Genomic DNA, 22,277 nt, shown 5'->3' with positions numbered 1-22,277 from the left:
ATACTGATTTCCATCATAGTTGAATATCACATCATATTGCCCGATTTTGAAAATTACAGCTTCATTGCCCAACATGACGAGCCCCCCTCCTTTAACCGGTATCAATGTGTTGGAATTTGCTGGTCTTGCTCCTGGTGAGTTGCCCGATGTCAACAACATGCGTATCTAACATACCTTCAGGCCCATATGCTGGTATGCTTCTGGCTGATGCGGGTGCCTCAGTCCTTCGCATTGACCGTGCATCGTCTGACGTATCGCGTCCGACAGCGGATGTGCTGGCCAGGCACAAGGCCTCCATCTCCGTGGATCTTAAGTCAGAGCGCGGAATAGCTCTGATAAAGCGCCTAGCTGCAAATGCAGATGTTCTCATTGATCCCTTTCGTCCTGGGGTTCTTGAGAAACTTGGTCTGGGTCCAGACGTACTGTGCAACCTCAACAAGAGACTCATCTATAGTAGAATGACTGGCTTCCGTCGCGATGGGAAGTATGCACTCATGGCAGGTCATGATATTAACTACCTCGCTGTTTCGGGAACACTAGGGATGCTGGGAAGGGAGGGCGAGAAGCCACATCCACCGATGAATATCCTTGCGGATTTTGCTGGCGGAGGAGCCATTCTGTTTCAAGGAATCTTGATGGCTGTCATATCGAGACAGTCATCTGGACTGGGGCAAGTTGTCGAGGCAAACATGGTAGACGGTAGTTCACATCTGACAACTTTTCCTCGGATGGGACTCAAGACGCCGATAGGGAACAGAGGCCGAGGAAAGAATCTCCTCGATGGAGCTGCCCCCTTTTACGACACATACGAAACCTCAGACGGAAAGTACATGGCTGTCGGTGCTCTTGAACCACAATTCTTCGCAGCACTACTCGAAGGTCTTGGACTTGTGAACCAAGGGTGGGAAAAAGATCAGCAGGATAGAACGCGCTGGCCCGAACTGCGAAAGTTGATGACCGACACGTTCCGTAATAAGAACCGTGCTGAGTGGGAGGCCATATTTGATGGCACAGATGCGTGCTGTACTCCTGTATTGGAATACGGCGAGCTCGAGACGGATCCCGATCGGGAGGGTGATCAGCGGCCAGCGGTGACATTGCGGGAGACGCCGTGTTTAGCTGTGAAGGAGGGCGTCGGACATGTCGACCCAATTCGATTTGGACAAGGGCCTGGTGTGCCTGGAGATGGATATAAAGCAAATTTACTGAAGCCAGGAGCTGGGGGAGAAGAAGTGCTGCGACAATGGATGGGGTGGGAGAATGAAAGGGAGTATGCGTTACAGCTAGGGGGGTTGGTGCTGAAAGAGGCGTCCAAGCTGTGATTTGACTTGATATCGATCAGCATGGCTTAGACGATGGGATCTTAATAAATAAGTATCCTATAAAGCCTTTGAAAAATACACATTTCGTCATTTGAGCATGATGTATCAAGCGAAAGCATAATGGGTGACTGATTATATATTCTACCTACAAGCCCGTGCTTGCACAATCTTTCAAGCACCTCGGAGGGCGCTCGTAAGAAAACACAACATCGAGGATGAAGCCAGGAAAGGCCCAGCTATCCGGCCAGCACGAACCCTCCAAATACTCCCCGCTTTCTTAACATCCCAAAAGACGCCGCGCCTCCACACGTTATTTGTCATGTGCATGCACCGAATCATGCATATCGAATGCAAGTCATTAAGCAGTCTACTCTGGGTCTCCTTCTGAAAAGTAGTGGTATCGAAAAAAAATATAGTGATGCGCGGGATGTGGTGACATGAGACAGCTGCTATGTGGTGATCCCATTGAGCGGTTGTCTCGCGGAGAAACAAGAGGTTGCAGATGGGCCCAGCATGACTCTGACGCTGAATTGGGACGTGATGATAAGAAGCCTCGTTCATGAACGACATCACTGCACTTGGCTGACAATCTCACTGGCTTTGCCGAGGGACTCAACCATCTGCTGGCACTCCTTTCTTCTTCGGATGGTGAAATCACTCTCCTTGAGAAGATCGTCTAATGTGTCAGTTCGGTACATGTTCTCCAGTAGCTCTCGCTGCATCTCATCCTTGGTAAATCTGCAAGTGGTTAGACAAAACAACAGTGGTAACAGTCACAAAACACTTACTGCACAAGGTTCAGCATAACGGCCTTGGGAACCATGTCGATCATGGTACGTTTGACAATGTTGTAGTAGGACGAAATGAGCAGCTCTGTAAAACGGTCAGTAACAGACAATTAGACTATGTAGTCTCGAGTTGACGTACTGATAACCTCGACTTCGATGTTCTCGCGCTCTGATAGAGTACCGGAAGCCTTGAGAGTGGGGGGAGGGGCCTCCATGGCGGCAGCTTTCTTCTTGTTCTTGGCTGCGAAGAAACTGCCAAAGAAACCCGAATTGCCGGCGTTTTCGCCATCTGGCACAGTCGGGCTCGCGGCTCGGGGAGTCCCAGCAAGAGGCTTGCCTGTCTTGGGATCAACTTGGACAGGCTTGGGGTTGTACCGCTCGTTCACCATTGCCATTGCCTAAAACAGGGGTTAACTATCTCTCCAATAATTCAGTTAATTGCTGGGTTGACCTACTCGGTGACCATTCAAGAAATCAGGATGGCCAGTGTTGACGTAGCATGACTCCATAGATACTAAATCCCTAACCAACTTGTTGGTAGGCTCCATAGCCTTCTTAAAAAATGCAATGACGACGCCGTGCATCTTCTCCTTCAACGAGGGGTATCGGCGGTAAAGCTGCTTGGCGAGAAGCTGAGAGAGAATTCGTACCAACTCGTCATAAACAAGGGACACACATTTCAAGCTGGGGTCTTCCAAGCGCTTTATCTGCTGCTTCACAATCAGCTCAAAGGCGGTGGTGCCCACAAAGAGAGCTGGAGAGGAACCAGACGAGTTGTAGAGAATTGTACGGATATCGACATCCTTCACGACGTCAAATGGATCAATGGCCTTGACACCGTTGGAGTACAATTCGTGGAAGACAAAGCTGATACGAGCACCACCTGAAAGCTCAGTGCTGGACAGCTCTGTGTTGTTACCATCCAGAACTGTTCGCCACTCATTGGTAAACTCTGTGATGATGTTGAGAACAATGTTGGCGCTGTTACCAAGCATAGAGGGGCCAAGACTTTCCAGCTCAGCCGTGTACTTTTGAAGAGAGCTGCTGATGCGGGCCTTGATGTCTGGCAGGGTCTGCTTGATGTGCATCATGAGAATGAGGTTCAGCTTTCGGGCAAGGTAAGGAGTTCCACAGTAAGAGCTCTTGTTGCGGTAAGCCTTGTGGTTCTCGAAAAAGTTCTTCTCGGCCTCCAGCGCCTGGTTAATGGCCTTTCGGTTGTCGATATCACGCTGACCTCGGTTGACCACAGGGACGTATCCCAATCGAAGGGGAATGACTCGGTTGGACAAGATATCGATAACGTCAGTTCCCTCGTCCATCAGATCAACCTTGGTCAGGACACCGATAGTCCTTTGTCCCTCTGGGTCAACCTCGCGTGCCAGTTTGAGACCGTCCGAGTTGGCCAAATCTTGGTTGGCGGCGGTGACTGCAAGAATGATGGCGTTTGACTTGCCAATATGCTTGAGGACCATCTCTCGAATTTGCCGCTCGATATCGCGGGGCTGATCTCCAACAGGGACCTTGGTGAGACCAGGCAAATCGACGAGGGTCAAGGTGAGGACATTGGGGGAGTAGATGCGAAGGTTGATAGGAGCTGGAGAGATGCCTGCGTTTTTCCCAACCTTGGCTTCTGTTTCTCGTGAGATTTCGTCTCGAATCTTGGAGAAGTCGTAGAACTTCTGTCCTGGGGCATGGAGGAATTCTCCCCACTCGTCGGCGTTGGCTTGCTTGTCGTTGGAGGTGTCAATTTCCTCGGCGCTGGCGCTATTGCTCTCTGCAGGACGGTTGATGAGTTGGAGAACGAGGGGACGTCGAGTTACGATACCGGAGCCTCGAGGCAAGCTGAGAAGGACGGTCAGTTCCAGGCCCATAAAGACGCAACGCAGAATAGGCGGTATGAGGCAGACTCACAAATCTCGGCCAACAATATTCTCCAAAACTGAACTCTTTCCACTCGACTGACTTCCTACGACGGCGATTTGAGGCAAGTCAATAGGGTTGTTGACACCGACAGTAGCGAAAACATCCTGAAGCTTGTTGACGAGTCTACCAGTGGGATTAGAATTAGGATAGATACAGCAGGAATTACAGCAGGAACTGACGTGATCAGGGCAGGATCCGAGATGCCACCCTGTGCAACAAGGGAGCCGCTCATCTTCAAGTATTATTTCCCAGCTCGTATGTTTGCTCGAAGTGTGTATATGACCGTTTCGAGTCGAGAACGAAGAGTGCGGAGGGGTAGATAGCTGAGTTTCGGGAAGCGGTCGGCGTGGAGGGATGTAGGAAGCGTTGCGCAGTCTTGACGATAAGCGTTGAAACGACTCTTTTCTATGTTGATGGTTGCCACTGATGTAGAGCGTAGGAATAGAAAAACGTTCAGGAGAGGCGGGTCGTAGTATATGGGAAATACGTGGTGTTGCTAGAATAAAGGAGGGACTCGCAAGACGACACCGAGTTCACGAGCCTAATGGCACTAAGAGTTGCGCGCCGCATTACGTCCTTATTTTGTGCCACAGTGTGGCGCAGCAAGCTCCAGTTGCCAACACCTAATCCATCCTGTCACAACAACCAAGCTGCGATAACGGTAATGGAAGTGGAGCACGTGATTACCTACTTCAACCTTTGCTGTGGCTGAACCTGCTGTTGATAATTTGGCAGCCTGAAGGAAACGTCAGCTCATGATTGATTGCATATGGGGTATATGGATGCCTGACAATGACTTGTCCTAAGGAGACCCAGATGACGAAGCTGTTAAGACGTGGTCGCTCAGGCAGCTAGCTTAGTAGCTTTTCTTGCTGGAGGCCTTGATACCCAACTTTCAACCTGTAACTTGAACCGTGCAAGATGCTACTAGATGGTTGACGCAGAAATAACGAAAAATGAGTGAGCGTTGCTAGGCAAATTATACAGAACATCAGCGATAGACCGGTTTGGATTTTGCAGAAGATGTGAGAGGAATCCTTTTTGCGTTTGTTGTCATACATTGCACTCACTTACACAGCAAGCCCCATATTACGTGGTGAACCCTTATATTCTCGCCTATGAGTGGGATAAAGATCAGATAGGTGGCTAGACCTGTCAATGATTCAGAATCACGCGAGTCGGTCTAGAAATAGTGTTACTGAGAAGGATCATGCGTGTGAGATTATTATCTATGCAGAAGAGTAGTGGGTCATTCGTAGTCACAAGGGATATTGATAACGAGCTAAGATCCGCGAAGAGAGAATGGCGGTCGAGGTCCATGGATGTTCCAAAGAACATAGGTACACATGGAACAAGTAACGTGCTAATATTATGGAGCATGGGAAGCCCATTTACCAGATTTAAGGTGGCATAAATATATAATTTTTTCGGTAGGTAGGTTCCATATCCCCCAATTGATGCTGAGAGAACGTCATCAGTTGTAACTACGAGGTATGGCAATTGTGGGGTGGGCACCTCATCTTGAGTCGAGACTGTATAGGTAGCTAAACTGACAGGGAAAGGCTTATGGAAATTCTTCTAGTCAGTAAGTATAACTCCCTATGTACAGAGACAGCGACGCAAACATATATGCTCATAAATACACTATCTAAGAGAAATTTAGTCAAGAGGGCATACTAGTGAGGCATCTTTCTAGGTATAAGGTGTTGTCATAACATAGGACAGTTGTTGCTGGGCTCTGTTTCTCTACCTCGACGACACATGAATCAACGTAGTACCTACAGGTCAGCGTAGAAGCAAGTACTACTAACTTTCTTGACTCTGAGTATCACCCCTCAAGCCTGCTGAAAGCTTTCAAAGTTATATTTACTTACTGATTCCATGGAAATATTCTCGTTGCAAAAACATGCGCTTGTAGAGCATACGCATTTCTGTGTGGTTCAGATAATTGTATTGGTTATTCAGCCACTAAACAATTGAAACCCCAGGGGGAAGGTGGTGTTGCAAGTGCACATGCTCGCTAAAGTGTGCCGCTAGTCTAGGTCCTGAGACTTCTAATGGGGGTGAGCTCACCATGGAGCCCCAACAGAAGCCAGGTACTCCCTTTCTGGTGTATGGAACGGACAGGACGGGAAGTGGCTACCATAGTACCTACCTTACCACAGACGACTCTGCCTTGAACATAACAACAACATCTTGCCTCAACTCGATTACTCCATCCAGCGCCAGATGTAGAGTTTGATATCAGCATACAATAGCCTCGCCAATACTAAACTATTCTAAAGACACAGCGAGACAAAACAAGTGCCTTCTGGCGCTTTACTCCTACCATATAACTGCATTGCCCCGTCACATGCCATATCCTCACCCTCCTCCTCCGACTTCTTCTAACGTTAGCACGGCCAACTCTAATCATTCCTCCGCCGCCCCCTTGACTCAAAGTTCGACCCCCTCCTCCACCCATCAACAGAACCGGAATCGAGCTCGGACAGGCATCGCGAATATAGGTCCTTCAGTTGCCAACCCTGCACGGCTTCCGGGTCAGACGCCGGCTCAAACACTCGGACGACGTCAACGTTCCCCGGCTTCTGACGGCCCCTCCGACCCCCAACCCGACAGTTCTCAAGCGCCAGACAACGATCTCACTGAGCCGCCGACCAAGCGACGGAGAGAAAACAACACGATGGGCGGGAGCGACATCCTCGATCCCCATAATGGTGCTCCTCTAGGCTTTTCTAATGGCTCGACTGAGCCATCTGTGGGGGTCACCAATGGTCACAAATCGGCCATGAATGGTTCTACGAACCGCGATAACAACAGCACAATCACCAAAAGCCATGGAATGCCCTCCGAATACTTTGGACACAACCGCGAGGAGGTTACTCGATTGTTGATACAAGCACTATCAGATATGGGTTATCAAACTGCCGCTGACAATGTAAGCCGTGAGAGTGGCTACGAACTGGAGAGTCCAACTGTAGCTGGTTTTAGGTCGGCAGTGCTCAGTGGTTCCTGGTCCAAGGCCGAAGAGCTGCTTACTGGGGCGTCATTCGAGACTGAGGGTCAAGGGAACGGACTTGTTCTGGCACCAAGTGCAGACCGTAATGCCATCCGGTTCTGGCTAAGACAACAGAAGTTTCTGGAGCTTCTAGAACAGAAGGACACCAGCCGGGCTCTGGTCGTACTCCGAAGTGAGCTGACACCACTTTCTCACGATACTGGAAAGCTGCATTTCTTATCCAGTCTTTTGATGTGTCGTTCTGTCGACGACCTTATGGCGAAAGCCGACTGGGATGGTGCCAATGGCCAATCCCGAAAGTTGCTGCTCTCGGAATTATCGAGTGAGTCAATTCGCGATGACCTTACATAACTTCGTGCTGACGTAGGAAGAATGCATATCGCCTTCAGTAATGCTCCCAGAGAACCGCCTAGCAGTTCTTCTCGAGCAAGTTAAGCAGAGCCAGATTGATACATGTTTGTATCATACTCAAGCATTATCGCCATCGCTCTACTCAGACCACTTTTGTGACAGGCGATGGTTTCCCACAGAGGTGGCGCTGGACCTTGTTGACATGAACGACGAGATCTGGCAGGTACAATTCTCACATGATGGTTCGAAGCTGGCTGCCTGTGGCAGTGGTCGGCAGGTTATAATATGGGACACACATACTTACTCTGTTGCGGAAATTCTTGATGACCATGATGAAGGCGTCGGTAATATGTCATTCAGCCCCGATGATACGATGATTTTATGCTGCGCAAGAGATGGATATGCAAGGCTTTGGTCTACCAGCGTGAGTAATCCATGGGTTGTAACAGCCGGGTACAATGCTAACCGCGAGATCCAGGATGGGCGTCTGATCAGGCAGTTCAACAGATTCGCAGAGCCTGTCAGTGGTTGTGTTTGGGCTCATGATAACCGATCCTTGATTCTTGGTACATTGGATCCTACATTCAGCTTGCGCACCATAAACCTACAGACTAACGAGGAATACGATTGGGGCAAGAAGCACCGCGTCGAGGATCTATGTGGATCGCTTGATGGCCGATGGCTCGTGGCTCTCGACAACGAAAAAAGAATTCACGTCTACAACGCCATCACACGGGAACTTGAGTTTGATATGGAGCTTAACAAACGGCCAACATCCGTCAGCATCAGTCAAGACTCGCGTCATTTGCTCATCAACAAATCCGACGGCGAGGCCCAGCTTATTGACCTTGTGACGCGTAATTCGGTGCAGAAATTCTTCGGACACACAGGTGGTGCCTACATGATACGCAGCGCTTTTGGCGGCGCCAACGAGAGTTTTGTCGTGAGCGGCAGCGAGGATGGGAACATTCTAATATGGCACAAGAACACCGGCGCGGCAATAGAACGGCTACCTGGGCATCACCCTCGTTGTAATGCCGTTGCATGGAATCCCACCGATCCATACGTCATAGCATCTTGCGGAGACGATGGACGGCTGAAAATGTGAGTAGTCTATGCAACGGTTAAACAAACAGATAACTAACAGCCGCAAAGTTGGACCAACAAATCGCATAGCGTTGAAATTCGAGCTCGATACCTTCAGAACCGTGCTAACGATGCTGACACATGGGATAGAGACGAAAGATAGAGTTGATGCATGGTCTTCGGGATGGAGGAGTTTCTGTTGGGCACCGATGGGGATAAGCGTGAAGTGCAAGATCATCATAAGTTTCAGAGGATAACTACACAAGCTAAGGGCTACAACATAAATACAGAATTCCTCTCCTAAATCTACATGTAGGACAAAGGCTCTACAGCCATGTACCACTTTATATAACATATCACGCTTGGCAGTATTTAAACCACTTAAGCTTTGGCTCTTGACTGATACCAACCATAAACTTACCAGTATTGGAGGAATACCGATCAGTCACCCATCTCTTGGTTCGTTTCCAAGTATAAGTTGACGAAGTGAGAGGCCGTTTGTTGACTTTGGCATGTGGAGACGAAACCTCTTCATGATATGGGAGTGGAGTTTCTGTGGAGAGATGGACGGGATGAGGGAGCAAGCCAGTGGAAACTTTGAATAATTAACCAAGAACAGGCACATATCCGTCAAGACTGCGCCTAGTGTGGCCTATTGCTGACACTCGTACTATGGAAGAGCTGAGCAAGCTGGACTAGCTCGTGAACCAGAGCCTCATCCCAGTTGAGGGAGCACCGTACCTGCATGACCCCCATCACATAATCTGCATTCAATGCTGGGACCAGGGCACACGGGTGATGGTCATATCAAGCACGGAAAGGCACACGATTTGTGGGTTATAAAGACCGGTGCCAGCATACCACAGCCTCAACTTATGGTGGAGTTGACACGATTTGACGTCGTATCCCATGTGCAGGTAGGCGAACATTCAACGGTCAGTTTCAAGGTATGTGCTGGGCGACGGGCGGTCAGGAACATATTTGCAAGGGATCTGAATAGGAAATCCGTCAACTTTACGTTTGCCGAGACGATATTGATTCGCGATTATGTCCTAGTCGGGCAAGACGATCGGCGACATGACTGAGCGTTCTAGTTGTCTTCCTTCGATAGTGGAGAGGGCTAATTGGATCGATATGCATGTGCTCAAGTGTCAAAATCCCAAGATCTGAGGTTGTGGCAATGTTAGCCGCGTGTGTTGTGCTGAAGATGGGGACCAAAGCACAAGCGAGAGCCAGCGCATTCGAGGGATTGAACCGAGCCTCAATATACTTACTGCCTGCCTGTAAGAGTTTATACCAGCCCTAGTCCGTGATGGTGCTGTGCCTAGCCGATCAGCAACCATAGAGAGGAAGGCACAATGAGTTTCCTTTGCATGACTGGCGAGACATATCGATATCGATAAAAAGAAAGAGTGAGTGCCCTTTGGATATAGAGTCCGCAACCCAATATCTATCAATATCAAGATTGTGTTCAACAAATTAGACGAGCGGGGACCTAACATCTATCTAGTTGTTACTGAAGCAGCACGTATTTGGAAAGGGTTTTGAGAAACCTTGTGATAAACTTAGGAGATTTGCTGGCCGTACCGCATGATGCCGGAAACCAGCCAGCTTTGTTACCCAAGGTGCCGAAGAGTTTCGGACACACGAAATAACCAAAGCGCGGTATTTCCTCACAATTGGCGGTGGTACTCGTCTATCCCGTCCTGCCATCTTAAAAGTGCGTAGGGTGCGGTATCGCGATGTGGGGTTTGACTGCTGTCAAGGCTCCATTTGTCCCCTAGGGTTGCTAGGGTTGTTGATACCCTTGTCGATACTTGGATGATCGGTGCATTATCGAGCCACGCAGACCTGAACCCCTGAAGCTAGAGCATAGCACCATGTCAGGAGGACGTGCACAGCAAGGCGGAGGCTAAGCACCGCCGAGGTGCAAACAAAGGACCGACATGTGTGCGTATTTGCTGTTAGACGTAAAGAGTCTTTCTTTCTGACGGCTTTGGAAGAGAGTCGAGAAAGTGCTCAGAAAAGATCCTGCGATATCTTATCATGGCTCTCCAATATCTCAAGGTTTGTTTCGAACAAGGGATGACATAATCTCAACAAGGAACCACTCGGTAGTTGACGGTCGTAAGCAATCTTGATGGAGATGACAGCTGCTTTGGGAAGAGGGTGCTGACATGGTGATGTCAAATGTCATGTTGAGACCCTGAACCATCCTGGGAGTTCCATTGTTATTTCCTCTGCCCCTTGTGCGAGCGAAAGCGAAAGCCAAGGACAGCAGGACTGGGACCGGCCGCCGACATATTTCTGTATCCAGTTGTGCATCCATCATGATATAAGCTTGTGTAAACGGTCAGGGCCCATCCAGACGTCGAGGAGGGTCAGTCAACTCCTTCCAGGCCTGTGATTTACCTTGTTCCTGCATGCATGTCATGTCAGCACTCGAAAGTATGTGTACACTGAATAGATACATACTGGTAGCTAATATGCCATGGTTGGCTTGGGCGCGTTGTAACCGAGACTCGTTTCCTTGGACTGACGTTAGTCACAATATTAATTCAGGAGTTGAATTTTGGCTCCGAGATCTCAGAGCCAGCACGGGATGGGCCGGCGCCGCGTCTCGCTCGGTTGACTGTCGACTGTCCCTCTTCGTACTGTGTACAGAGTACAGCGACTTGGGATAGGTAATGACAGTTCATATCTCCTATGACAAACCAAGCCTGCAAGCGCGATGTTACAGAGCCAGTGTTTTAGCTTTCATCCAGTGCTGACCACCATGAATCTTTGCGAGGGCCGTGGCGTATGATTTAATGAGTGTCAGTTATTGCGGAAAACATCAACCGCATAGGAGAGATCGTTTGAGTCAGTCGGCGCTGGAGTTGTTTCTTTTTCAACCTCTTTCATCTACCGGAAACTTAGCTGCAAAGCATTGCGGCAATGTAGGCCCTTGCATTTTCGATCCATCCCAGCATATCTATCCGTATGTAGTATCCGTACATGACTACATGCATAGTAATAGTAGATGACATACTCTGTAGACTGCGGACAGTACCGTACCGTACTTTGGGAAACGTCCAAGCATGGATCAACACGCACGGACACGGACATGGGCATGTTGGCGTTGGCATTTTGATTTCTTGCGGGAGAGACCCCAAAGTAACTAATCATGTCTCAAGCACAGGCCGCACGTACTACGTACTAATGCACAGGGTCGAGCAAAGTTGTTGGGTCAGATCCCGCTGCATCGGATTATTAACCAGCATCAGTATAGTATAGACAGTGTTGCCCCTAAAAACATATAGTAATACACACCGGAAGATATGTGCTCCTAATAGAGTAGCTTGGACCGTAGTTGGACGATCACCCGAGTAATCAAAAGTTGATGGAAATAAAGCGTTAGTAGAGCATCCAGGTGAAACTAAGAGTAAGTCTGCTCTGTGGCAAAAGCAGTGAAGTGGATTCAGGTTGTTAGGTCATGGCTTAACTGCACTTGTGCATATCTACATGAGAGCGATCGAACTAATGCAGCTTTTGTAGACGCAATCTGACAATCTGCTACAAAAGAGGCACGACCCTGAGTCGTGTTTTACAGAGGCTTACTCCACTTGAAGGAGCTGTACTATGTATGTACTGTGTTGAATCCTTTGTTATTTCTTTTAGATTCAGGGTACGCCCACTTCACTACTACTGTACCCAGCCTAGGTCTACAATGCATCGTCGGATAAGGTTGCGAGAACAGATGATCGATCATTATGCTGAAATATATCTGTAACGATCGACTGTTTCCTAAAGCGCAGGTCTCACTCCACATAATGGTTGATTGTTATGCACAAAATGATGGCATTGCCCGAGTCAGTACTAATTGCTTCACATACTGACTACCTAGACTAGCTTCTCAAGAATTGTCCGTAAATGGAAAGTCTATATACAACGAACCAACCAACCATTGTAATGCTCTTTGATATGCATTGATGCAACTGCAACTGCAGCGAGTTGCAAGATCTGATGTATGTAAGTCATAACGTCGCGTGCTACTGTAATATTGATATGTACCTTTTAAGTTTTAGAGAACTTGTCCATACAACATGGGTGCCTGCGCTCAGTCCTCCCACCTAAAACCAACTTTTGCTGTTGTCCCTGAGCTAAGCCGAAAGTTTGTGGCCATACATGCTGCAAGGCCAGTCAGTATCCATAACTGCCTCGTTGGGTAGTTGCAGTTGTAGTTGCAGCATCCATCTCACACGACGTTTCCGACGGCAAAGTTAATTACCTTGGTAGGGAAACATGTTGATGTTGAGGCTCGTCGCTTCCTTCCCCTTCCATTTCTGTTCGAGACGTTAATCTCGCCTGGTTCCCTGTTCAAGTTTCCTTCGTACCTGCCTTAGCACCAGTCCACCCGCATCACCCCTCGCACTTTCCCCCCCAGCCTTCCATCATGGTGGGGTCTCGCTCTAGTGAACCTCGTGCTAACCATGGATGTCTCATCCAATATGGATAAGCTCAGACTATCTCAGCATGGTCCCCTCCTCCCGCATCCGTCCCATCCATCTCCATCAACCAGAAAAAGCAGGGGTCGGTCAAGGTCGGTTAAACAAGTCCAATCCAATGGAAGAAGGGAAGAAGGAAGCAGCTAAACATCAGTACCTACTGTATGTACATTCAGTTGATTAATCAGTTAATCCGTCAGTGCATTGATACGTACAGTCCCTACCGTAAAAAAAAAAACATATCAGACAGGGCAGAACGAAACTTTGAGCAATCTTTGCTAAGATTTTCTTCTCAGTTGCTCCAACTTATTAGTTCCCTCCTTCTCGCACTGGACGACGGCCTAGACTAGACTCCCTACGTGCTGACCTACCTACCTCTACCAACCTGACTACGTGGGACGGTTATAGTACGTACAGTACCTGCATCTGTGCAGAGTACCCAGTACCTCCTACCTACCTACCCTCTGGGCATCTGCTGAAAGCTCATTGCCGAACCTCCATCCATTCTCCGGCCGAGTCCCCTTTAGCTTGCATCCGCTTCCCACCGACACCATTGGATCTTTCGATTCTTCTATTTTTCTTCTCTGCATTCCACGTCAACGGTTTCTTCAGCTTCATCTTTGTTTTGCGCTCGCCTCGCTGTCGATTGGCTGTGCTCTGGTTGTTTTGCTCATTGAAGTCTATTTGTCCATTGTCTTTACCCCCGTATCTCACTGGGTTATCTCGTCCCCTAATACGCCCTTACCCACGCCCATGATACCCTTCTCATGATGCGACTTTGAAATCGCTCGCTCTGTTGCTTTCTCCCCTTCCTTTTTGGCACTTTTTGATTCCCCTGAGCAAAACCTTTATCGTGATTTCTTTTTCATTGCACTCAAACCAGCATGGATAATTTGGAAGGAATGCTCATGGTCCCCCCCGAACGGGGCCAGATTCTTGGTAGAGCTGTTTGGAAGGTTGGTCCTCTTTATCACTTGTCGGCATTCAATCCATCTCCGCACCTTTACTGATTTTGACACGAAAAGCTGCGATATGTTGTGGTGGGACGACGTAACGCCAGACTTGGCCTTGGTCAATCACAGTCGATATCCAACGGTCGCAATAATAGTCTTGGTGGTGGCAGATCTTTCCCCAAACTGCCCATAGAAGAAGCCTGCATTCTTATCTACAAACACAAGGTATACATGTCTCTAAGCACAACTACGCCTGTTTCTCCATTCCGACGCTTTTGTTTTAGCCCTCCCGACTAACCTTGTTGTAATTTTAGGAAGACACTGAACCTATCCAGCAATGGCCGATAAACTCTATTACAGACTGCCAGGTCCAGCAGATCAACCATCGAAAACAAGGACCTGTTCTTCCAACCCTCGTCATCTCTATCGCCGATAAAGAGAAAAAGCGCCGTTCAAGTCGAGCCGCCGGTCTTATATCTTCGAGCAAAGAGGCTAACGCAACGACCCTCTGGTTTCGCACGCCTCCGGATGATCATCATCTAAGTTTACACGAGTGGGCGCGCAACATTCTTTCTAGGAAGTCACCTATGAGCCCAGACAGCCCCATGTCGCCCCAATTCTCAAATCCGTTTGCGTCCATGTCTCGTGAAACTTCCGAATTCTTCTCCCGGCCTTCCAGTGGGAACCAATCCGGCCGTTCGGATCTACGAAGCCTGCAGCACAAAAGCTCTACCACTACTCAATCTACAGCAACAACCACGACTACAACCAGAGAACGACCCCTAACTATCAGCTCCGAATCGCCTAGTCTACGATCGAAGCGCAGTGACGTCTCTTCCCCTTCGAGCAACAACTTCCCAATACAACAGATGAACTTCCCTATCCCGGGCCAGCATTATACTACGGTTCTTCCAACTGATCTACCATCTCCTGTCACAACTGCAGGGGATTATCAAGGGGAATTTATTGAAGGTTGGACATCAGCACAAGGCCGATCTTCGACAATGAGCTCGCCAATCCGAGGCCGGAGCAGTATTGGCTCTCAGCCGCCACATCCCTCTATTGCCACAGTTGAATCCAGCTCTCCGCCTGGACCACGTGAGACTATTCTTGACAGAGCTTTCCAAATGCGATGCATTCCTGGTTCAGAGCGGGAGGTACCTGGGGAGGAGAAGTTGAGCTCTCTGGCTCGTTTTGACGCATTGATGCGAGAGGCCGACGACAAGATAAAACAGAGGGAAAGGGCTGAGCGGGCTCAACAAATGGCAATGCGGAGCGCTTTCGAGGCATCTGAAAGTTCTAGCGATGAAGACGACAGTGATTCGGACGATTCAGACGAAGACGCGTATGGTGGCCTACCCGACCGGCGAGGACCAGCTTTGATACCCTCAACAACGCAGCGGGCGCTCCAATTCATTGCTGACCGTGGTGGCCCAGCACCTCTGTCGCCATCTGCCCGTTCCTCTGTGTCGAGAGCCCCCATACTACAACAATCGCCCCCAATGCGCCCCCATACAGCACATGCTAAAACCAGACCGAGTCCCACACAGCGAACCAACAGCACACCTCAGTTGATCGCCAACATGGCCAGGCTAGAAGTCACAACATCTGCCAAGGGGTTGGATGATTCCTCAGTCAGGTCGAGCGGAGATAAACGCATGTCCTCATCGAGCACTGCCACCAAAAGGTAAGTTTCACTTATGTTACCCGAGAAATATCAAGAAGCAGTTGCTTACTATTCGTTTAGACGAACCCTAGTGGGAGGAGTTCCTGGGGAAGCAGCGAGGTCAACCTCCAGCACGCGCCCCTTTCATGTCGGTCACTAAGCCTGCGAGGATTCGTCTCGTTGATTATAAGCCAAGACCGACACTTCAAATCAAAATGCTTAATTTGGATGGTATAACAGTACTGGCGTCAATAGCAGAGATGACATGCTTCTTTGAATACGTAACCTCGACGAGCGACAATATTTCGGAATATTTTGACGGCTATTTGGCTCCATGATCCTTCGATCATGTTGAAGAGATATTTGACTCTGTTTTTGCCATGGAACAATTACAAGAGACGCCGGCATGAGCAGTTTTGGTGCATCTTGAATGCTTTGCACGATTTCGATACCGAATAATGGCATCGTTATGACGATTCTTATGATGGAGATGAAGGGACCGTTGGTTTCATGGCCCTAGGCGTTTTCTGTTGACGGATGACTTGTTTGGTCTCCGTAAGCATGGATCGGTGTTTGTATGTTGGTGTTAAATAGGCATACTCGGATAGACTCTTGCTCAGAGCTATATGCTAAGTAGGTATTCGAAGCGTGGCCATGTCGCGAATATTAGGTACTCATCGCCTACATAGCTTGCTCCTTCCAAAGTGCTATTTAGGGACACACCGAGAGAGCAAGCATCTTTATCTAAAAATAAGTTTTGGAATCACCCACAGTTCCACAGTTAACAATTGCAATTTTTAAATCGCCTACCACCAGGGGTTTAGAGACGTAGTATCCAGACTTCGTACTTTGTGACATTTATTATTTCTAGCTGGGACATTCTTGTCTAGCTCTTTATCTTTGATGCGATCAATTAATTCACTGTATTCGTGAACCCTTTTTGGGCGCTGGTATCCTTAGAAAATCCTATCTCCGGGCCCCCTTCACAGCAGAGCACACAGAACCGCTTTCTCATCTTTTTTCATTTTACACATATCGCTCGTAACAGCAGAGAGATCTCTATGCTCTATCTGATGTACTTGACGATGGCCTCTTGCTCCTCGGGGTTCAGTCGCGCACCAATGAAGCCCTCGACAGCACCACCGTGTCGCTGATTGGCGCTGACCATGTACTCCTTTACCCACTTGGTAACATCAAGGATCTCGGGGAAATCATCCTTGGCCAAAGGCTTGCAGGTGTTAAGTGCAGTGAATGACATGCCGAAGCCGATGTCATCGACATCTGCCTCGGCAACAACTTCATCACCACCAACATTTACAGTGGGAGGGTTTACTAGGAGCGACAGTAGTTTGCGACAACTGTTGGCCCAGCCCTTCATGAACTGTTGAGAGAAGGCTTGTGAGTCACACAGGGTCTTTGTCAGTGACACAACAGCAACCTTTCGGTCCACAGGACGAGCAAGGCGCTCAGTCTCGGCCAGAACGAAGGCAGGATAAACTTGAGCGAAAACACCCTGGTCGATCGTGTTGGACTGCTTGATGAAGTAGTCAGCACCGTAACCCGCCTCCAGGCGAGCAGAGACGAGGTGGTAGAAGCGAACAAAGCGGAGCTTGAACGCATCGGAGGGAGAGCCTTGAAGCTTAGTGTAGATCAGCCTAAGAATTGTGGCAAAGTACTGCTCCAATCCAGTGCTTGATGGGATGTTAGTAATTGTAGAATGCGGTGCAGACTCAGGACTTACGGCTCAAAAGTCTTGATAATAGAATCAAGGATATCAAAGGCGAGCAACTCGGACTTCTTTGAGTTCAGAAGTCTCTGGAAAATGCCGAGAACAGGCTCCAGTTGGTTTTCAGCTTGAATCGCTTGTGATGCTCGAGGGATGACAGCGGACAAAAGACGAGTGCACGCCGGAACATTGCCTCGAGTCTCCCAAAGAGTAGGGCTCAAGAGAGGGCCTAGCAGGGCCTTGTAGTTATCCGAAATGGTCTCGGATGGGCTGGACTCCAATAGCTGAGCGAGGATCTGGAAAACGTACTGCATGAATTCTGGGAACAAGTTAGCAAGTTATGGATTGACATGCGGCTGTTTGAACTTACCAGTAACGTCCTCAACCAAGATCTGGTGGAAGGGGCTCCACAGCTTCTCGTTGAAAAGAGCAGCATTGCTGGGGGCACAGTATCGGACAAGAGCACCAATAGCCTCGAAGTGATAGTAGTAGAACCGAGGGTTGCTGGGGTTCTGCTTCATGACGTTGGTGATGAGGATAAGATGGGTCAAGACATTGTCCAGCAGAGGGGTGGCGCCATCCTTGATGACGATCAGAATTCTCATAACGCAGCGCATCAAGAATTCGTTCTCCTGCAACTTAGCGGGACTAGACTCCTTCTCGATGAGCTTGAAGAGGTGGGTGAGAAGGTCCTTGGCGAAGGGCTCGATGTCGGCGCGGGGAAACATGGCATTACCAGCATCATCCGTAAGGAACAGTACACGCTCTACTGCAATGGCGGCATATGAGTAGACGACATAGTTGTCCGAGTTCAGGTTCTGGATCAGAGGTCCCAGAGCCACCTTCCATTGCTCCTTGGACAGCTGACTTCGGAAAGTGTAGAGATACTTGATGGCATCCACCTTCGAGATATGCTCGACACCCTGTGAGTTGATGAGATCCTGAGCAATGTGCTGCTCAAAAAACTCGACAACGTTGACGAGAGGATTGACTGTCTTGACACCTTGAGCAGCAGTCACGGCGCCCTTGGCAGCAATGGAAAGGAATAAATAGATAGCGGTATCCTTAGCCTTCCAATCACTACTACCCTGGGAGAGATAGTGGCTGATGTATTTGGATACTACTGTGGTGACAGGAGCTTCAAATCGCTCCTGGAGCTTGCGGAGGAAGTCAGTGGCAGATCGTCGTCGCGAGTCGGTATCAGAGCCTTCGAGATCCCTTCGGATGAATTCGATCGGCTCATCCTCAAACAACTCAACATCCGACTCGCGAAGCGCGACGTTGGGTAGGATGACCTTCTCCACGATCTGGGTCAAGACCTCCTCACTGTTGAAGATACCAGAGTGCTGTGCGGAGGACGCAATGGCAGTTAGAAAATGCAGGGCCTTGCTGACAATCACATCGTACTTCGTCTCGGGACCAGTAGACGACAATAGATTCCAGGCCTTCTCGATGAAGGGTTGACAATACTTGGAGAAGTCCTCATCGAACTTGACAGTAAAAAGTTCGAGAACCTCGCAAATATCGGCTTTAACAGTATCGACTATGCTCGTTTCGTCGTCGTCGTCGGTTTCCAACAATGGGTTCGAATATGTGAGATACTTGTGAAGAAGTTCGGAGATGCTGCCTAGGTTCTCGTCGAAAATAGGAGGTAAATCGTGGCAAGACATATCGTGCAAGATCTTGATTTGCAGATCAAGAGTCTCGAACCAACCGCGCAGCACATCCTTCTTATCGTTGTTCTCGGCAATCTTCTTGTCGGTTGTCTGACGTACGGAAGAAAATAATAAGTACAATGGAGTTAATAGTTCTGGGTATCAATACTTACCACAAGAAGCTCAAGGAAAGCCTGACCAAATGTCTCGATGACATGGTTGATCTCCATGTAGAGCTCATCTGTACGGAACAAGGGTCTCCATCTGGCGAAGATAGAGTGTGCAACTTCGAGAACACCAACGTTGACCTTGGGATCAGTGGCGGAAAATCGGCTGACGAGCTCCTGCAAAACATATCAGCACAAAAGGTAAACAACTGCATGGATGGAACAGTAACGAACCTGCGTGAGGGTATCCCATCGTCGCCAGAAATCAGAATCAGCGATCACACTAATAGCATCACCAAGCTGGGCCTGAATGTTGGCCGGCGAAGAAATCATGAGGCCAATTAGACGCTCCTTGATGACTTGAACCTCATCTTGAGGCAGCTTGTAGTTGCCCTCTTCGTCCTATACCAAGATTCAAGATTTAGCATTTCGGAAACGATCGATCGAGAGGGGCAAGACGCACGACATAGGATGTTCGGATAAAGTTCTTGAAGGCCAGAGCGGCGGCGAGCCGGGTCTTTAGTGGTAGGGTGTCGGAGTTGACGATGTTGAGAAGGCTGAGGGAATACTGAGGCTTAGCAGCCTCCTGCTTGAGAGCGCTCTCGGCTGTTGGAAAAGATTGTTTATTAGCTTCCAACCCGCGGGGCAACGACAGGGAGTGACGAGATCAAGTACCTTTGCGATGCTCTGTAGGATCAAGAGTTGCATCAAGAAGTTGAGCAATCTGGCCAATATCGGCTGCCATGATGGGTATGTGCTGAGATGAAGAGGCTGTAGGGAGGGACAGGTGGAAGACAGACGAAAAAAAGAAAGAATAGAAGAAGCGGTGGTGATGTGGAAGGATTTGGTCTAGAGGTTGTAGCTGAGAAAGCTAACAAACAAATTCGCAGTCGGCGACCATGGATTTTTTTCCCTACCTCCACTGGCGGCATGTTTAGGCAGGTAGCTGGTTGGCAATGGCCTACCCAATAGACGGCCTCAAAAGTGGTAGCAATAAGCTAGTACTAATCTTCAGGTACCACAGCTGTTCTTAGCGGGCTCCAGAGCTTAGTCCGCTAACGGATAGCTCTTTATCGTTATAATGTCCAGTAAGAGTTACTAAGCCGTCTGGTTGCCCAGCAGAATGCCCCGTAATTGGTAAATATGATGGATTCAACCACTGGCTTTCCTCGCGCAACGTGTATAGCAACGAAAATGTGGGGTGAGAGAACCTAAAGAAATACTGCCCTCAGAGTATCGGAAAATTGGCCATTGGAAGTATGAGAGACGAAATTAGTAGGTTAGTTTATGCTACTTAGACTATACTCTTTAGGCTGTTTATTTTTGTACATTAAGACTTGAGAGGGCAACTTTTCTGTTACCCAGTAGACTGCTAAGAATACATATAATTGCGGTTTACCCAACTGGGACTGATTGACTGACCTACTGGAGTGGGCGGTGATCATCAATTATCACCGCCTTTTCCCCGAAAATACAGATGGACGTTAGATGTGAAGCTTTTTCAAGTGCAAGTGTTGGTTTCCCCATAGAAATCCGGTGCAGTATCTTTTTGGTTCATGTTTCATTCGATAAGAATGTTTCGTCTTAAAGAACCTGGCAATGTATACCTAGGTAGTACTTAAATATGTATTGCCACGACGAGTAGGCACTCGCGACCAGTATCTTGGGAACAAATCTCTTCCTACTACCGAGGACCTTGGAGCCTTGGCCTTGATAGATGTAGATGGGAGCAAAATCTCCAAGTTGTTGGAATAATGTAAGACAATGTACAGCATATCTATTTCTGGAATCACTGATGCTAAGATTTCCAGGGGAGCGGGCACCCATGAAGCTGGTGTTCCTAGGATTGGTGTACTGAGCGGAAGAGTACTAGATTGAGTCTCAGACTAATATACTAATAGCATATACGTCCTTCATATCTAGTATAGATGCCTGTATATATCCCATCAGTTCGTTATAAAGTTAAACAATGGCACCCAACTGCCCGGTATCAAGCATTCCTCTCTTTACTTAGCGAGAATATAGGTACCCGGATACGACCTCGATCAAACACAATACTGCAGGTACACTGTAGCTAAGAGACAGGATGTTATCCTGCTCTGGCATCAGGGTCGCCTCCATTGTTTGGGATTGGCGCGATTGGCCTCTTGTACCTTACCGCCTACAGCTTGGTGGCATGGCGTACATGAAATCCCTGGGCTGCTCGCGTGTTGTCTGTCAAGCAACCATTGAAAGGTCACCAAGGGGTCATCTGTCCACGCCGTGTTGGCTTATGTAAGGGGAAAACGAAGCTTTTATTAGTTGAGAGCCTGCTTAATCGATCTGCCCTGCATCCATCTAGCTGCCGTTCTCGTTGAGCTGTCTAACTTAGCTGGGTTGGGTTGGGTAGACTCTACATTGAACTTAACCACCATTGGATCTTCCAAAGTTCCAGCCTCCTTCTCTCTTTTCTGCAACTTACCTTTTCTTTTCCGCTTGTCCACCAAACCTTGGTGCTAACTTTGTCTGACCTGGACTCATCGTTTTGCTTGTTCTGTACGCTCGTGCTTATCACGCAATCATTGATCGACCGCCTCATGGACTAGCCCGTACAATATCGCCTTTTTGGATCTCTCCCGTCCAGTGTCTTTTCTAGTCTGTCGATCTGCCCGCCCCGCCCAGAACCGGACCTTCATCCACCTCCGCGCTTTTTGGATTAGACCTATCTATCGCTATCATCATCGTCACACTCGTTTTCCTGATTTGACATCAACAAAACATATGCCCTCTTGCGCTGCGCTGTTGATCCTCACGACTTGTTCTTACTGATTATTTAATGAAAACGACTCAAGCCTTAAACATCGACGACCTCTCACAGGCCCATCTTAGGCCTAGGTAGCACATGTTTCGCTGGTGAGACTCGCCTGCACCGTCTGCCCATATCGTACCTATCTTGCATTTGCATACTACGCCCAAGACGCCGTTCCGTCTGTCGCACGCACCCACACCACGCACGATACGATCGATACAAGACATTTGCTTGCTTTGTCTTGTCTGGCCGCCTCGTTGAACACCTGAGCTCTTCGATATTTTGTGTGCCCACCAACCTCTCGTCAATCACTTGCTTGATCCATATTGCCTTTCTGCTTCATATC

General features: G+C 48.6%; 7 protein-coding genes across 7 annotated transcripts; 3 read left to right on the top strand and 4 right to left on the bottom strand.

The window, feature by feature from the left end:
* Nucleotides 1-73: 73 nt before the first annotated feature.
* FGSG_07173 (alpha-methylacyl-CoA racemase) lies at nt 74-1,322 on the top strand (the record flags this gene model as incomplete). The annotated part of the gene is made up of 2 exons (XM_011328591.1): nt 74-134; nt 181-1,322. The coding sequence occupies 2 exons, from the start codon at nt 74-76 to the stop codon at nt 1,320-1,322; spliced, it is 1,203 nt and encodes a 400-aa protein (XP_011326893.1).
* Nucleotides 1,323-1,438: 116 nt separating this feature from the next.
* Nucleotides 1,439-4,516, bottom strand: FGSG_07172 (vacuolar protein sorting-associated protein 1). The gene is made up of 6 exons (XM_011328590.1): nt 4,213-4,516; nt 4,022-4,156; nt 2,566-3,952; nt 2,250-2,508; nt 2,111-2,195; nt 1,439-2,060 (listed from the first exon to the last, which is right to left on the bottom strand). Exons 1-6 carry the CDS (start codon nt 4,263-4,265, stop codon nt 1,892-1,894), a joined length of 2,088 nt encoding a protein of 695 aa, XP_011326892.1. The 5' UTR covers nt 4,266-4,516; the 3' UTR covers nt 1,439-1,891.
* A 1,591-nt stretch (nt 4,517-6,107) lies between these two features.
* Nucleotides 6,108-8,511, top strand: FGSG_07171 (uncharacterized protein; the record flags this gene model as incomplete). The annotated part of the gene is made up of 3 exons (XM_011328589.1): nt 6,108-6,264; nt 6,319-7,374; nt 7,442-8,511. The coding sequence occupies 3 exons, from the start codon at nt 6,108-6,110 to the stop codon at nt 8,509-8,511; spliced, it is 2,283 nt and encodes a 760-aa protein (XP_011326891.1).
* Nucleotides 8,512-11,379: 2,868 nt separating this feature from the next.
* FGSG_13082 (uncharacterized protein) lies at nt 11,380-12,240 on the bottom strand (the record flags this gene model as incomplete). The annotated part of the gene is made up of 6 exons (XM_011328588.1): nt 11,380-11,463; nt 11,487-11,490; nt 11,521-11,649; nt 11,682-11,777; nt 11,802-11,919; nt 12,183-12,240. The coding sequence occupies 6 exons, from the start codon at nt 12,238-12,240 to the stop codon at nt 11,380-11,382; spliced, it is 489 nt and encodes a 162-aa protein (XP_011326890.1).
* Nucleotides 12,241-13,860: 1,620 nt separating this feature from the next.
* Nucleotides 13,861-15,755, top strand: FGSG_07170 (uncharacterized protein; the record flags this gene model as incomplete). Its single annotated transcript, XM_011328587.1, has 3 exons — nt 13,861-13,932; nt 14,265-15,616; nt 15,677-15,755. 3 exons carry the CDS (start codon nt 13,861-13,863, stop codon nt 15,753-15,755), a joined length of 1,503 nt encoding a protein of 500 aa, XP_011326889.1.
* A 782-nt stretch (nt 15,756-16,537) lies between these two features.
* Nucleotides 16,538-19,888, bottom strand: FGSG_07169 (uncharacterized protein; the record flags this gene model as incomplete). The annotated part of the gene is made up of 7 exons (XM_011328586.1): nt 16,538-17,286; nt 17,337-17,640; nt 17,692-19,087; nt 19,150-19,320; nt 19,378-19,545; nt 19,607-19,749; nt 19,819-19,888. The coding sequence occupies 7 exons, from the start codon at nt 19,886-19,888 to the stop codon at nt 16,662-16,664; spliced, it is 2,877 nt and encodes a 958-aa protein (XP_011326888.1). The 3' UTR covers nt 16,538-16,661.
* An 862-nt stretch (nt 19,889-20,750) lies between these two features.
* On the bottom strand, nt 20,751-21,663 carry FGSG_13081 (uncharacterized protein; the record flags this gene model as incomplete). Its single annotated transcript, XM_011328585.1, has 2 exons — nt 20,751-20,997; nt 21,605-21,663. The coding sequence occupies 2 exons, from the start codon at nt 21,661-21,663 to the stop codon at nt 20,751-20,753; spliced, it is 306 nt and encodes a 101-aa protein (XP_011326887.1).
* Nucleotides 21,664-22,277: the final 614 nt, after the last annotated feature.

This window comes from Fusarium graminearum, chromosome 4 (genome assembly GCF_000240135.3).
Source record: "Fusarium graminearum PH-1 chromosome 4, whole genome shotgun sequence".
NCBI classification, from domain to species: domain Eukaryota; kingdom Fungi; phylum Ascomycota; class Sordariomycetes; order Hypocreales; family Nectriaceae; genus Fusarium; species Fusarium graminearum.
The sequence above is the reverse complement of the archived record's forward strand: the minus strand, read 5'-3'. Positions and strand labels throughout refer to the sequence as shown.